At 51.5% G+C, this 16462-nt stretch overlaps 2 protein-coding genes across 2 annotated transcripts in view; one reads left to right on the top strand and one right to left on the bottom strand.

The window, feature by feature from the left end:
* Positions 1-16219, top strand: part of BOK (BCL2 family apoptosis regulator BOK) — a 39546-nt gene extending 23327 nt beyond the window's left edge. The window contains exons 4-5 of the mRNA XM_073360433.1: positions 2237-2400; positions 14905-16219. Coding sequence (XP_073216534.1) covers positions 2237-2400; positions 14905-15030 — 290 coding nt within the window. The 3' untranslated portion in view covers positions 15031-16219. The remainder of the gene's footprint in view (positions 1-2236; positions 2401-14904) is intronic.
* The window catches only part of THAP4 (THAP domain containing 4), a 55708-nt gene continuing 53696 nt past the window's right edge, over positions 14451-16462 (bottom strand). The window contains exon 7 of the transcript XR_013636237.1: positions 14451-15012. The gene's annotated coding sequence lies outside the window, so the exon portion shown is untranslated. The remainder of the gene's footprint in view (positions 15013-16462) is intronic.

Below are 16462 nucleotides of genomic sequence, written 5' to 3'. Positions count from 1 at the left end.
ACAAGACATGACTGGAACAAGCAGCCTCTTGTTATCAGATGAAGCATGCATAGATGATTTTTGTTTCACTCATTTTAACCAATTCCACGCCGTCTACCTACATTTGAAGTTTAAAGAGCCGTTTGTTTTAATCAGATTTCACTAAAGAAAGGCAACTCTGCAGAATCCATTTGTAGGTCCCTTTTGGTCACTGAGTAGAATTATCCTCTGTTGAAATTCACATGTGCTGTGCAATGGAGTGGAGTAAATGGAGAGGAGAGAAGAGGAGCTCCAATGTAAAAAGCAAGAGAGACTCCTGAATCTGTCTCTTGCTCTCCAGCGTCTCAGGTGCTGATGGCTTTGGAAGTACTCTGAAGGCAAGAGGTGGAGCTCTCTGCAGCAGAAATGCTGCACCAGCCAACGTGTGTTTCATAATTTGCTTTCTTATGAAATGACATTTCCCTGAGCACATCCAATTTCTTGTCCCTGGCTCGTCTCCTTTTCACTCCTGAAATATGTTGAATAAGATAATTCCTCTCCTCTCTTGTATGGCTGTGTTTTCCTTCAGACCATCTTCAGGCAACAGCTTCTCTGCATGGCTTTGCACTACCAGTGCTTCACATGGGTTCTTCTTGCAGCTGGGAGAGGCCTTGATCAGGCTACACAGAACTCTAGAACTGTAAAATGTCTCACCGCCTATTTGTTAACAATTGCTATCTAAAATACTAGAGTAATTGGAAAATGTTCCTCTCATTCAGCTCTGAGGTTTAGAGAGACAACGCTATTGTGCTGTGCTGCTTCTCTTGCATGGCTGGGAGAGGGTCAAGTTTCTGGGTCATAGTTCACCTTAATAGCACTGCAGGGGATCTCTGGCCGTAGCTCTTCAGCATTGAGGAGCTGTCCATTGCCGCCCAGTGGCAAAGCACATGGGAGGCACACTGGGTTGGACTGTGCCCAGTGCTGAGCTCATGGTTGTGGAGTGCTTATCAGTAGCGCTAACAGAACAGGAAGATGAATGCTGCTGGGATGACTTCCAGGGGGCACTTGCGTCTGGCAGGTCAGCTTGCAGGAAGCTCTGCTGTCAGGGAGATTAGATAACTGACCAACATTCCACTCCCCCAACACACACATGCCAGTTCCTAGGGCCGTACAGTGCCATTCGAACTAGATCTAGGCATGGCACCAAAACCTTTGGGGGGGTTCATTTAATTTCCAGTATGTGGTATTGTGCGTAGGATATCCATGCCTTCTGGCACATGCTCTAGGCCCTGCATCCTTGCCTCCCTTTCAGATGAATATTGGGCCATAAATCACTGTGAAGAAGTCCTCCCTCTGCAGTGTGCCAAGTTGTCATTGTGCTGCAACTGCCTGACTGTGCGGCTTGGTCTAGTGATGTAACAGTAAAGCTGAGTCCGCACTGGAGAGGTGTGGAGTACTAGCCAGGGTCTGGGCCTCTTAGGGTGCTGTAACACACTTCAGAGAATCATAGAATATTAGGATTGGAAGAGACCTCAGGAGGTCATCTAGTCCAATCCCCGGCTCAAAGCAGGACCAATCCCCAACTAAATCATCCCAGCCAGGGCTTTGTCAAGCTGGGCCTTAAAAACCTCTAAGGATGGAGATTCTACCACCTCCTTAGGTAACCCATTCCAGTGCTTCACCACCCTTCTAGTAGAACAGAAACATCACACACATGCTCCCAGCAGGGCACAGAGGATCACACTGCTGTTTGGCTAGGACGTTCATTGAGCATGACTAACCACCATGTGGTCCTCTCATGTCGGGCTCCACTGGTGCAGTGTGGGTATGGGTGAGAATCAATGGCGTAATAGCCCCACTGGTATAGCTACACCTCCTACTTCTGTCCCACAATGCACCAGTCACTGCTTTGGTGATCTGTCTGGTCAGCTTTCTGCACTCTGCTGCACAGGGGTCAAGTGTGCTGGTAGCCATTTAACTGTAGAACTGTGGCTGATGTGAGATCAAAGCACATCTAGGGATGGATATGTGTTAAAGTCCCCCTGCTTCAAGAGTGAAGGTGGGGCACCACTTCCCCAGTCGCTGCACCCAATTCACCTTAGTGTAGTCTACACTCCCCAGCGCAGGAAGATGCAGAGGTGCTACTGCACCTGAACTAGGAAAGCTGCACAAACATAGAGAGAAACTCATCTCGGCTTCTAAACAGCATGCCTTTTGCCAGCCCCAACTCCCAACTTCACATGTGCGTGAAAATGACTGTTATCCCATCTTCGTGCAGGTGTAACATGGGGCAAGGTCGTGTCTCTCTATGCTGTGGCTGCTGGGCTGGCTGTGGACTGTGTCAGACAGGCCCAGCCAGCAATGGTGCATGCCATTGTGGACTGCCTGGGAGAGTTTGTCCGCAAGACCTTGGTGACGTGGCTGAAGAGGAGAGGAGGCTGGGTAAGAGGTGTTGAATTTCTCATGCTTGCTTTAAATTGTGAATGATTATGAGGATGTTCCTAGTGTTAGTGAAACCAAGAGTGATCCCTTAAGCTATAGCTAGGTTTTTGCAAGCTTCCCTGCCACTGCTCTGCCAACCGACTTCAGTTCTGACCTCCAGTAGTCTTGTTTACACCAGTACTGGCCTCAGCACAGCTTTGTTCCTACATCTCAGTCCTGTCTTGAAACAACTCCGGCTATTCTAATCCTCTACTTCCTGCGCCACTCTGATAGCCTAACTGCATCCTGCCTGCAAGTACCTTTTCTCTTCCAGTCCTGAGCCTCTCTGGTGCCACCTGCTAGTGGTCGTGAGAGCATGCAAACTGCAGGAGTCTTGTAACATGAACAACTGCTACTGGCCCCTTCGTTCAGTTTCTAGGAAAATTATTTAATCTGTAAGCTGCCTGCACGGTTCCAAAAGAGAAGGTTTAGAAAGTAAACATAACTTGTTTATGTAGCTATTAAAAACCTCTCACTTCATGCCCCAGCCCAGACCCAGCTTTGTGGTGCTACATGTATAACTAAATGTGTAACTCTCCCTGGTGTACCTGTGGACTGGTTCATTAGGCAAATGCCACTGTGTACACACTTTGTGGTGCTTATTAGTGATAAACATTGATAGGGCCCTGGAATGGCAGTCTGGAGACCTGGGTTCTGTTCCTGGCTCTGCTACTGAGCTGCTCTGTGGCCTTGAACAACTCAGTTTGCTGCTGTGCCTCAGTTTTCCCACCTGTCTGATGAGGACAATGGGGACTCTCCTGCCTTTGAGACCTACAGATGGAAAGCATTGTCAGAGAGATCATTTGTTCCCCATTCTGAGGGAAATTTTGACTTGTTTCATTCTGAATCAGAACAAAACCAAATTGTGAAATGTTGCAATTCCCGTGGAATAGGAACTCTGTTGTCAGACCAGTGCCAGCTACCTGCAGTCGATGTGAACAGACCCCTGCTTCTTTTCAATTCCCTGAGCCTAGCAGCCCTACATGAGGGGTCAGAGCCCCGGATGGTGCAATTAGTGGAGTTCCATTGAATTTGATGAAGCTAGGCTGATTTATACTAGCTGCTGGTCCCTTATTTTAAAAACTAGGAGCTACAAGTCTGACACACCAAACTAATATATTGTAACTGCTGCCTGCACTCCGGGTTGCAGGCTGTCTCTGACATGCGCTTGTCAGCGAGTAGCTGACCCTGGGCTGGAGGAAGGTGACACTTCCCTTTCGAAGTGCAAAAATGGTTTCTTCTGAGCAGTGGACTGCTGCCAATCCTCTCTTTGAGGCTGCACTTGTTTCCCTGAGTGTTCTTCACCTTGACCTGGGCATTTCTGTGGGCGACGTCCCAGCCCTGCTCACAAACTGGCCAAAACGAAATGGCTGTTCCAGGAGGGCCATTAATCTGCTGCCTGCCTTGCCCTGCCCTTCATTTGTCTTGGCACTGAATCCAAGTTTCCCCTGTGCACCCGCCTCCTGTTTCACACGCACACACCAGGGATGGGGCTGCCAAGGGGGGCCACTGTACTCTGTGCTGGTACAGGAAAGCCCGTATGGAGACCTCGACTGAAAGACTGCAGCAGGCAGCCAGCTCCCACGCTCCCCCTTCATTGGGGGAAAACAGTAATTAACCCTTTAGGGTGTCATCCCACATGGGAAGAGTTCACAGCCTCAGGAATCACCTCCAGCAGGAGTCTCTTCACAATGAAAATCCCCACGGAATATAACAAATTCCAGTTGCTACAAACTAGTAACAGTAGAATCATAGAATATCAGGGTTGGAAGGGACCTCAGGAGGTCATCTAGTCCAACCCCCTGCTCAAAGCAGGACCAATCCCCAACTAAATCATCCCTCCAGGGCTTTGTCAAACCTGATCTTAAAAACCCTCAAAGGAAGGAGATTCCACCACCTCCCTAGCTAACACATTCCAGTGCTTCACCACCCTTCTAGTGAAAAAGTTTTTCCTAATATCCAACCTAAACCTCCCCCACTGCAACTTGAGGCCATTACTCCTTGTTCTGTCATCTGCTACCAGTGAGAACAGTCTAGATCCATCCTCTTTGGAACCCCCTTTCAGATAGTTGAAAGCAGCTATCAAATCCCCCCTCATTCTTCTCTTCCACAGACTAAACAATCCCAGTTCCCTCAGCCTCTCCTCATAACTCATGTGTTCCAGTCCCCTAATCATTTACTTCTCTTCCCAGTTTAGTGTCATCTGCAAACTTGCTGAGGGTGCAATCCACACCATCCTCCAGATCATTAATGAAGATATTGAACAAAACCGGCCCCAGGACCGACCCTTGGGGCACTCCGCTTGATACCGGCTGCCAGCTACACATGGAGCCATTGATCACTACCCGTTGAGCCCACGATCTAGCCAGCTTTCTATCCACCTTATAGTCCATTCATCCAGCCCATACTTCTTTAACTTGCTGGCAAGAATACTGTGGGAGACCGTGTCAAATCTTTGCTAAAGTCAAGGAATAATACATCCACTGCTTTCCCCTCATCCACAGAGCCAGTTATCTCGTCATAGAAGGCAGTTAGTCAGGCATGACTTGTCCTTGGTGAATCCATGCTGACTGTTCCTGATCACTTTCCTCTTCTCTAAGTGCTTCAGAATTGATTCCTTGAGGACCTGCTCCATGATTTTTCCAGGGACTGAGGTGAGGCTGACTGGCCAGTAGTTCCCAGGATCCTCCTCCTTCCCTTTTTAAAAGATGGGCACTACATTAGCCTTTTTCCATTCACCCGGGACCTCCCCCGATTGGCATGAGTTTTCAAACATAATGGCCAATGGCTCTGCAATCACATCCGCCAACTCCTATAGCACTCTCAGATGCAGCACATCCGTCTCCATGGACTTCTGCTCGTCCAGCTTTTCTAAATAGTCCCAAACCACTTCTTTTTCCACAGAGGGCTGGTCACCTCCTCCCCATGCTGTGCTGCCCAGGGCAGTAGTCTGGGAGCTGATCTTGTTTGTGAAGACAGAGGCAAAAAAAGCATTGAGTACATTAGCTTTTTCCACGTCCTCCGTCACTAGGTTGCCTCCATCATTCAGTAAGGGGCCCACACTTTCCTTACTTTCTTCTTGTTGCTAACATACCTGAAGAAACCCTTCTTGTTATTCTTAACATCTCTTGCTAGCTGCAACTCTAGGTGTGATTTGGCCTTCCTGATTTCACTCCTGCATGTCTGAGCAATATTTTTATACTCTTCCCTGGTCATTTGTCCAATCTTCCACTTCTTGTCAGCTTCTTTTTTGTGTTTAAGATCAGCAAGGATTTCACTGTTAAGCCAAGCTGGTCGCCTGCCATATTTACTATTCTTTCTACACATCGGGATGGTTTGTCCCTGTAACCTCAGTAAGGATTCTTTAAAATACAACAAGCTTTCCTGGACTCCTTTCCCCCTCATGTTATTCTCCCAGGGGATCCTGTCCATCAGTTCCCTGAGGGAGTCAAACTCTGCTTTTCTGAAGTCCAGGGTTCGTATTCTGCTGCTCTCCTTTCTTCCTTGTGTCAGGATCCTGAACTCGATCATCTCATGGTCACTGCCTCCCAGGTTCCCATCCACTTTTGCTTCCCCTACTAATTCTTCCCGGTTTGTCAAGAAGATCTCTGCCCCTAGTTGGTTCCTCCAGCACGTGCACCAGGAAATTGTCCCCTACACTTTCCAAAAACTTCCTGGATTGCCTGTGCACCACTGTATTGGTTTCCCAGCAGATATCAGGGTGATTGAAGTCTCCCATGAGAACCAGGGCCTGCGATCTAGTAACTTCCGTTAATTGCCAGAAGAAAGGCTCGTCCACCTCATACCCCTGGTCTGGTGGTCTATAGCAGACTCCCACCACGACATCACCCTTGTTGCTCACACTTCTAATCTTAATCCAGAGACTCTCAGGTTTTTCTGGAGTTTCATACCAGAGCTCTGAGCAGTAAAGAAGAGCAAGTTGCTAAACAATGTTTGCTGAATAGCAGTAAGCCAGCGAAGTGCTGTCACAATGGCTTATCGGAGCCCAGCGCTACTGAAATAATGATTTCATTAACAGCTTTGAAACTCTCATTTCCGATGCTTTATCAGGTAAACGTTGGTTAATTTAACACTTGGCTGAAGTGCTGTTAACCAAATAATGTTTGGAAAAAAGCAGGCACCTTCCAACTTTGAAACGTTTGGCTTTCCAGTGCTTTGGACTGGGAAAGCAAGTTCTTTCAGGCCAAGCAGGCCTCAGACATGTAGGGGTCCCTGATGGGAAGAGTTATTAACAAGGGGGTCTGTGAGTGAGGCAATGGTTCCATCCATTGACTGGAGATACAGACCAATGATGTTTCCACCAATGCACTGATTTGTAGACTAGATGGTATTCTCAGTTAGTTGTGCTGATTGGTAACTTACTCCAAGAGTAACCCTGGCAGAAATGGGCCCTCAGTTGATATGTACTTAGAGTATGCAGTGTAGTGTTGGCCCCAGGATGTTAGAGAGACAAGGTAGGTCTGATAAACGACATTGCCTCATCCACCTTATCTCTCCAGTTGCCTTAGAGTGGCAGATTCAGGCCCTTAGTAATCTAAATAATTCAGATTAATTGCAACGATCTTTCTGCTCCTGACAGATGTGTAAATGTCACCTTGTTGAAGAGCCATAGATACACACAGATAGCATTGCTGCATCCAGAAGGATTATATAACAACGGAGGTGGGGGGCACACACTTCATTGTTCATTGCACACACCAAGGACACCCTACTTCCCTCCCAGTCCCCATTGCAGGGGCTCTGTGTGTGTCCCCCTGCTTTCCCCCTGTGCCAGGTGTTCTGTATTCCCCCCTGTAGGGAGTCAGGGTGACTTCCCTCCGAACCAGAGGGTAAAGAGCCACCCTCTCAGCCTGAGTGGGCGGGGCCAGACCAAGCTTACACCAATCCCCGGAAGGGGAGGGGTGGGACAGGAAGTACAAAGGGCGGGGCCCTTTGCCCAGTGAGGAGAGCACCAGGGAGGGAGGGAGACACAGGCTGCTGGCTGCTCCCTCGCGATCCTGCTGCCGACCCCGGGGAGGCCCTGGGCCAGGAGCAACCTGACCGGGAGGAAGGCCTGTGGCGACCAGGACTGCCAGCCGCTGAGTACCCAGAGGACCTGGAGGGGCCTGGCTGTAGCCCGGGCCAGTGTGAGTCCGACACAGAGTGGGAGCTGGAGCTGCCAGCAGCGGAATACCCGGACGAGCTGGAGGGACTAGAGAGACCCGCTTGAGAGACAGGGTAGGAAGTAGCCCAGGGACAGAACTGCTCCGTGGGGTGGATGTGTTTGGTCAGCGGGCGCGGATGGCCCCCCGCTGACCCAGCGGCAGGACCTTCGCCTCCCGCCACCATGAGAGCCCTGGGCTGGAACGCAGTGGAGTTGAGTGGGCCTGCGTTCCCCTACCCCGGCCAACCTGCCTTGGGTAGCAGAACTGTGCGCCACAAACCCATACCGGCGCTCCCCTGTCTGAGGGGCGCGCTGCAGACTCATACCGGTGCTCCCCTGCCTGAGGGGCGTGCTGCAGACTCATACCGGTGCTTCCCTACCAGTGCTCCCCTGCCTGCGGGGCACGCTACAGACTCATACCGGCGCTTCCCTACCAGCGCTCCCCTGCCTGAGGGGCGCGCTACAGACTCGTGCCAGCGCTCCCCTGCCTGAGGGGCGTGCTACAGACTCATACGGGTTTCAGTTGGGTTTCAGGAAAAGGTCTACCCACCGGGCGCCGGGCCGTGGCCCAGGAACTGAAGGACGCAGATACCTGATGGCTCCAACCTGAGCGTCGAACAGCAGCTGAGGTGACGGAACAGGTCATCCTCGAACAATTCGTGCACATCCTCCCGCCCCAGGGGAGGGCTTGGGTGTTGCGGCACCGGCCACAAAGTCTGAGCATGGCCGTCGCGCTTATGGAGGACTTTCTCAAGGCAGAGGCCCCGATAGGACCGGCCGCCCGCCCCCCAAACCCTGGACCCAATGCACAGAAACTTGAAAAGAGGGGGCCCACCTCCCAAACCAACGCACCCCACCGTACCCAACGACCAGATGGCGGCAGGACCGAGTTTTCCCGACGTCCCGAGTCCACACCACTCTCTGGCCCTGGACGTTAACCCGACCACTGGGCCCCAGCCAACTCTGCAGCCCCACTGGTGCCCCCATGTGGCCGGCGCGCCCAGAGGTAGGACCTTGTTTCCGATGTGGCGAGTACTGTCATCTGCAACGGGGCTGTCCTGCGATGGACTGCAACTTTGGCCTGGTGTGCACCGGGGAGCGACGGACCCGTCTGCCCTCTGTGGTCAAACTGACAGCTCCCATGGAAGTCGCCGGGGTCCCCGTGGTGGGTCTAGTTGATTCGAGCTGTGGGCAGACCCTTGTCCGCCAGGCGCTCTTCTCGGACACCAAGCGGACCATTGGGGAAGTACGGATTCAGTGCATCCACGGAGAAGTAAAATCATACCCCACGGTTCGGGTCCCCATCACGGTGAACGGAGCAACTCAGTTAATGAATGTGGTGGTGGCGTCATCCCTCGCCTATCCAGTGATCCTGGGCCGTGACTGGCCAGACCTCGCTGAGGTGCTCCAATCCCTACCCACCAAAGAGACGTTCGAGGGAGCCCCGCCTGAGAGGAAGACAGGACCTGACTCGAGCTCCGACCCTGAGCTGACCCAGGTCTCACCCCCGGGCAGGATGGTCTGGAAATGGCTGGTCCCCCTCCTGACCTGGTGGACTTTAGCTGGGATCAAAGGGAGGACCCTACGCTCCGGTTTGCCTATGAGCAGCTGGCCCAGGTGGTGAGGTCATGGAGGTGCGGCGCACCACCCAATGGCCCAGGTTTGAACTCAACCACGAGAGGCTCTACCGCCTTGACCGAGACCCCCAGGCTCAAGAGGTCCGGACCCAACTCGTGGTCCCCCGCATTCATCGTCGGGCTGTCCTGAAGCTTGCACATGACATCCCGGCTGCCGGCCATTTAGGGCAGGAAAAAACTGTGGCCAGGGTCCTGGCCAGGGTCTTCTGGCCCGGTGTCCACCGTGAGGTGAAGGATTACTGTGTGTCGTGCCCGGACTGCCAACATGCAGCTCCGGCAGGGGTACGGAAGGCCCCCCTGGTCCCTTTACCAGTCGTAGGTGTACCATTTGAGCAGGTAGCAATGGACCTGGTCGGGCCTTTTCCAAAAAATAAGGCGGGCCATCAATACATCCTCGTCCTGATGGACTACGCCACCCACTTCCGCGAGGCCGTCCCCTTAAGAAGTATCACAGCCCGCACTATCGCTGCGGAGCTCGTGAAGATCTTTGCAAGGGTGGGCCTCCCACGGGAGATACTCACTGATCAAGGGACCAATTTCACATCTAAGCTGTTCCGTCAGGTATGTGCCCTATTGGGGATTAACAAATTGCAGACCTCGGTCTACCATCCCCAGACTGACGGATTGGTCGAACAGTTTAACCGGACCCTGAAGGAAATGTTGCGGCATTTCCCCACCCAGGACCTCTGCCAGTGGGACCAGCTGCTCCCTTCTTTACTACTGGCAATTTGAGAAGTCCCCCAGGCATCCACGAAGTTCTCCCCGTTTGAGCTCCTCTATGGGCGGTGACCCCGCGGGGTGTTGGACCTCTTGAAGGAGACTTGGGAACACAACCCGTCTGCAACACAGGGTCTCTTGCAATACGGCTTACAACTGCAGGGGCAGCTGGTGCGGGCGGGCGAGCTCGCCAGGGAGAACTTAAACACAGCCCAAAGAGCCCAGGAGCAGCACTACAATCGGGGCGCCCAGGCTCGATCATTTGGGCCAGGAGACCGAGTACTCCTCCTGCTTCCCTCGGAGGAATCAAAACTTTTTGCCCTCTGGCCGGGTCCGTATGAGGTCTTCTGCCAGGTAGGGCCTGTCACCTACAAAATTCGGCAACCTGGTTACCGTAAGGAAAAGCAGATTTATCACGTAAATCTCCTAAAACCCTGGCAGGACCGGGAAGGGCTCCTAGTTGCCCCATATCCCCCTGAACCGGACCTGGGGCCCCAACTGCCTGAGGAGTTGGATAATGGTGAGCCCCAGCTAGTAGAGACACTCACAGTCGAGCAGCAAGAGCAGGCACTCTGCTTAGTAAGGGCATTCCCCAAGACATTCACCATGAAACCCGGGTGGACTACGCTCACCTACCATGTGATCCAGATGGAACCCGGGGTGGTGGTCCGAGATCACATTGCCTAGGCGAATGCGGGAGGCCGTAGAGGAGGAAGTCCAGGCGATGTTGGATCTGGGTGTTATTGAGCGCTCCCAGAGTGAGTGGCGGAGCCCCGTCATCCTCGTAAAAAAGCCAGATGGGAGCCAGCGGTTTTGCATTGACTTCCGGAGGGTAAACGCTATTTCAAAATTTGATGCCTATCCAATGCCCCGCGTCGATGAACTCCTCGACCGGCTCAGGGAGGCCTGTTATATCACCACTTTAGATCTCACCAAGGGGTACTGGCAGATCCCCTTGGATCTCAGGTCCAAGGAGAAGACCGCATTTGCCACCCCTTCAGGGTTATACCATTTCACCCGGATGCCTTTCGGCCTACATGGGGCCCCAGCAACCTTCCAGCGTTTGATGGACCGGGTGTTGCAACCACACACGAAGTACGCTGTGGCCTACCTGGACGATGTGGTCATCTATGGCAATAACTGGGAGGAGCATCTTAACCAAGCACAGCTGGGCTTATGGCCAATCCAAAAAAATGCCGAATCGGGCGGGAGGAAACCACTTACCTGGGGTACACCTTGGGCCAGGGACAGGTCCGCCCCCTCATCGGGAAAGTCCAAGCACTCCAGGAATGTCCGGCGCCGACCATGAAGAGGCAGGTGCGTCAATTCTTGGGCTTAGCTGGTTATTACTGGCGGTTTGTACCCCAAACATTCGCAAGCATTAGGGCCCCGCTAACGGAGCTCCTGACCAAGGACAATCCCCGCCGGGTGCATTGGTCCAACGAGTGCGAGACGGCCTTTTGAACTATCAAAGAACGGCTGTGTAGCGATCCAGTACTCTTCAGCCCTGACTTTCATCGTGACTTTATCGTTCAGACTGATGCCTCAGGTGTAGGGCTTGGGGCAGTCCTCTCACAGGAGGTGGATGGGGAGGAACACCCTATTGTTTACCTCAGTTGGAAGCTGTTCCCCAGAGAATGGAACTACTCCGTTGTGGAGAAAGAGGCCCTAGCCGTTAAGTGTGCAGTCGATGCTCTCCGCTACTACATCCTCGGGGCCCCCTTTATACTGGTTACGGACCACGCACCCCTGAAGTGGCTTAATAAGATGGACAATAATGCCAGGCTAATGCGGTGGTATCTAGCTCTGCAGCCCTATGCCTTCACGATTCACCATCAGGCGGGACCAGACAACGCCAATGCAGATTTCCTATCCCGCCTCTGAGAGGGTGAGGATGCCAGCTCCGAAGATCGGGAGCTGGATTTGAGGGGTAGGGTACATAGGGAGTAAGGGTGACTTCCCTCTGAATCAGAGGGTAAAGAGCCACCCTCTCAGCCTGAGTGGGCAGGGCCAGACCAAGCTTACGCCAATCCCCGGAAGGGGAGGGGTGGGACAGGAAGTACAAAGGGCGGGGCCCTTTGCCCAGTGAGGAGAGCACCAAGGAGGGAGACAGACACAGGTTGCTGGCTGCTCCCTTGCGATCCTGCTGCTGACACAGGGGAGGCCCTGGGCCAGGAGGAACCTGACCGGGAGGAAGGCCTGTGGCGACCAGGACTGTCAGCCGCTGAGTACCCGGAGGACCTGGAAGGGCCCGGTTGTAGCCCGGGCCAGTGTGAGTCCGACACAGAGTGGGAGCTGGAGCTACCAGCAGCAGAATACCCGGACGAGCTGGAGGGACCGGAGAGACCCACTTGAGAGACAGGGTAGGAAGTAGCCCAGGGGCAGAACTGCACCGTGGGGTGGATGTGTTTGGTCAGCGGGCGCGGATGGCCCCCCGCTGACCCACTGGCGGGACCTTCATCTCCCGCCACTGTCAGGGCCCTGGGCTGGAACGCAGTGGAGTTGAGTGGGCCTGCGTTCCCCTACCCCGGCCAACCTGCCTTGGGTAGCAGAACTGTGCGCCACAAACCCATACCGGCGCTCCCCTGCCTGAGGGGCGCGCTGCAGACTCATACCGGCGCTCCCCTGCCTGAGGGGCGCGCTGCAGACTCATACCGGCGCTCCCCTGCCTGAGGGGCGCGCTGCAGACTCATACCGGCGCTCCCCTGCCTGAGGGGCGCGCTGCAGACTCCGGCTGGCACACCTTCCCCACTAATTCCCCAGCACCCAAAAGGTGTGACTAAGGCCTGCCAGTGGGACCATAGCTCTCCACCGCCTCCTAGGGGCTCGGAGGACCAACTGAAACCTTCACACCCCCATACCCTCTTATTCCCTCCTTCCTCCCATTCCAAGGCCTCTTGGTGTTCCTCACCCCCTGCCCCATTTTTATTTATTTTCTTTCTGTCAGAGAGAAGTCATTCATGGTGTCACCATTTTAAATTCAATTGGGATGGACAGAGCTGAGATGGGGGTAGGTATTGCTATACTGGAAGGTGTTAATGGCTCCCATCAACTGGTTCTTAGATCTCTAAGCAGTTACATAGGTGGCTGATGTTGTGCTCTGCTAATCAGATGTCAGGAGCGCTAAGTGTCCCCCCCCCTTTCCCCTTCCTGGTTCTTCAATTTCACCAAAATCAATAGACTTCTGCCCATTGATACCAAGACCATTCCATGCAATTTTGAAGTTGATGAGATGGGGCATTCAAAAGCTCTCTCTTTACAGCCAGACAAACAAAGAAATGCCATCATGTTGAGTGTAAGACCTCACTTTGCATGGCCTATTAGCCCCATCTTGGAATGTAGATTTCTCACAATGCTGCACCAAGGTTACTGTTGGCACACTAGCTCTGATTTTCCTAACTCTTATAACATCAGGCACAGATGACATTAATGTAGGGGTTTGCATATACCTTTACATTGTTTGGGATAGTTCGTATCACAGTTCCCCATGAAGGGGTCAACTCTGCTCCCACTGATGTCACTGCCTCAACAAGCAGTGCCTTCAATCGGTGCAAGCCCTACATCAACCCCTGCTCACCAGAGCTCCCTGTTAGAGAATTGGGATGCTCTAGGAATGGACTGAAGGGCGTATGAAAAACTGAGGTAATCCTAAACCTGGGAGGCCAGGCTACTGGGCAAGGTAGGAGTGTGGTTATAACATAATACTTTACTTTTCTACACTGCCTTCCATCTAAGAGGCTCAGACAGCTCTTCAAACAGTAATAAATTAAAACTCACAATACTTCCATGAGCTCTGTCAGCATTAGCCTCATTTTACAGATGGGGAACTAGAGGCACAGAATAAGGCCCAAACTTCCCACTAGCTTTAGGTGACCAAGTTGAGATGCACATAGGGGCTCATTTTCAAAGGTGTTGAGCATCTGAAGCCCCCAAAGACTAAGACTGTAGCATTATGAGAAAATACTGGACTTGGGCATAAATTGGGCATCCCAAAATCTGTGGCCATGTCTGCAACCACTTGGGACATGTTAATTTGCTAAAGGTCACCAGGAAATCTGTGGCAGAAGCAGAAAGAGAATCCAGATCTTCTGACTCAGTTCACAAAGCCAGCTATTTTGCATTGCTGGGACAATCTACAGTTGGGTTTTTTCTCCAAAGATGCAGTTTTCTGTGCAACTCAGTCCTGTTCATTCCTGCCCTCTAAAGGTTTTCCACCCTCACCTTTTCAGTGCCAGAAGATATCCCTTCTAACACGAATTTGCTGTTAGGTTGGTTCCTCCTCTTGCCCTCTCCCTTTCAGGCTAGCTTACATTCCCCTAACTACTTAAGGATCACTCTGGGCAGCTGGTTTTGAGGTCAGCCCACATGTCTAGGAGGCATCTGTGCTAATGCACACGTCAACAAATAAAGCTTAAGCCGGGGGGGTTGATTTGGCCAACTGAGATCCAAATAAAACGTTAAGGCAAGAGAAAAAGTAAAAGCAATCTGAGCTGAAATTAAACAGCCCGATCTTTGGGCAGAATCTGGTTGTTACTAAGGAGGCAGGAAGGTAGGTGAAGAGGGTATCCTTTTTGAAAGGGGAGAGAGTTTATTTTGCTGTCACATGAGCTGAATGTTCAGCAACCCAGTTGGAAGACAGTGTGAATGAAGATGGTGCAGAATAATATGAATAAATCTTTCAGAGCTCGCTAGTGCCTTCAGGCATCATTTAACAGCTTACAGGGGGTGGCAATGCCAGAGATGGTGCTCATAGCACTCGTTGCTGCAAGGAGGCACCACAGGGGAAATGGTGTAATATTGCTGGCTGGGGGCAGCGGTGGGCCAGTCCCAGCTTCACCCAGCAGGAGGCATGGTGTGAGACAGTCTTCGAGGCCAGGATGTGCCATTGGAGGTGGTAGGGGAGAGTGTGGTTCTGTGTGTTCTGATGATCTGTTTCCTTCTCCTTAGGCAGACATCACAAAATGTGTGGTGAATACTGATCCCAGCCTTCGCTCCCATTGGCTTGTGGCTGCCATTTGTAGCTTTGGTCACTTCCTGAAGGCCATCTTCTTTGTGCTGTTACCAGAGAGATGATTCCAGTCACCAAATGTGGCCCCAAGCCCCAGCTCCTCCCACACCCAGAAGCAACAATAACCATAGACCTGTCTGATGCTGAAGAAGAGGAAGAGAAGAGAGGCTGGGATCAACAGAAACATTTCTCTCCTCTCCCTTCAGCAGGGAGCAGCTATCCAACTGTAAACATCCTTTTCTCTGTGACAGGAGGATCCAGAGTAATCCTTTGAAGCCCTTGTTTTTCCCAGGGCAGACTGATGGGCTAATCTCTTACTAGTGTGTGATATGGATATTCATACATGTATTTATTTTCTGGTCATGTCACACAGTTGCACTTCTGTACCAGGGGGACATGGAGATGGTATCAGAGGGAAAAATGTGCCCCTCACTTGAAAAATGGATTGTCCCTTTAAGTCCCCTTTGTTAGGCTCTTCTCAGTATATCAGTGGCTAATGCAGTCTTCAACTTTGTACCCAAGCCTGACTGTTGTGCCCTTGTGCATGGTACATTGTGGTTGAGGGGATACCTTTGTAGGCTGTGAAGTGGTGGATTATTGACTGAGCTGCCCTCTTCAGCTGATGCCCCTGCTAAAGTAATTTACAAACCAGTTGTGACTTTGGGAGTGTAAGGACTACCAGAACAACTCAATCTGGGGGATACAGCATGCTTTAACTGACCAACTTACTGTATTGTAACAAGTAATTGTAAAGGGGACAGCAGGGGCAGAGACTGTTTAGAAATCAATCAGTGTGATTTACACAGGTGAACAAAATGATGGGAGCAAAGCATCAATTCTCACATGACAGCTTTGTCTGAGCATTATAGAAGGAGATTCAGATGGAGCCAAAGAACAAGAGCATGTAAGTACAATGTGGGGTGGGGGGAATGTGGAGAAAAGTCACAAGTGAGCAGCATGATGTGAGTGGGAAAAACTGTATTGAGTGTGACAAATGTTTCTCCTTTAGCAAATTATAAATTCTGACTTGCAATTTTCTCTTGTGGTAGATAATAAAAATAGATGGAGTTTGGCTTCTGTGAACTAATGTGGTGTTTTTTAAACAAATACAAGAACAGTCTAAAGTGGTGTAGAGAGAGAGAGACATACACACAGGTCAGGTCACTGCTGGTGAAAAAGGGTATTTAACATGTTAAAACTACAATTTGCCTTGTCTGCACTGGGATATTAATACATTAGCTGGGTGAAGTAAATGCTGAGCTCCCCTCTGTGGTTTACCCACAGCCAGCTAACCTGTTAAAACTACAGCTTGCCTGGTTCAACTCACATTAGTTAACACATCTTAAAAAATATCTCTGTCTCCAAAGGCATAATGGCTGAGTAGCCTCAGCTGAGCTGCACTGACAACAGATTAGTCCTGGGTCAAGATCCTGCCAGCTGCCTTGCTCCTAAGGTTAGACCTACTCAGAAAACCAGTTTCTCTGGAGTAGGAACATG

Source organism: Lepidochelys kempii, chromosome 9 (assembly GCF_965140285.1).
Source record: "Lepidochelys kempii isolate rLepKem1 chromosome 9, rLepKem1.hap1, whole genome shotgun sequence".
In the NCBI taxonomy this organism is placed as follows: Eukaryota; Metazoa; Chordata; order Testudines; family Cheloniidae; genus Lepidochelys; species Lepidochelys kempii.
Note: the sequence above shows the minus strand (reverse complement) of the source record. Positions and strands in the feature narration are given on the sequence as shown.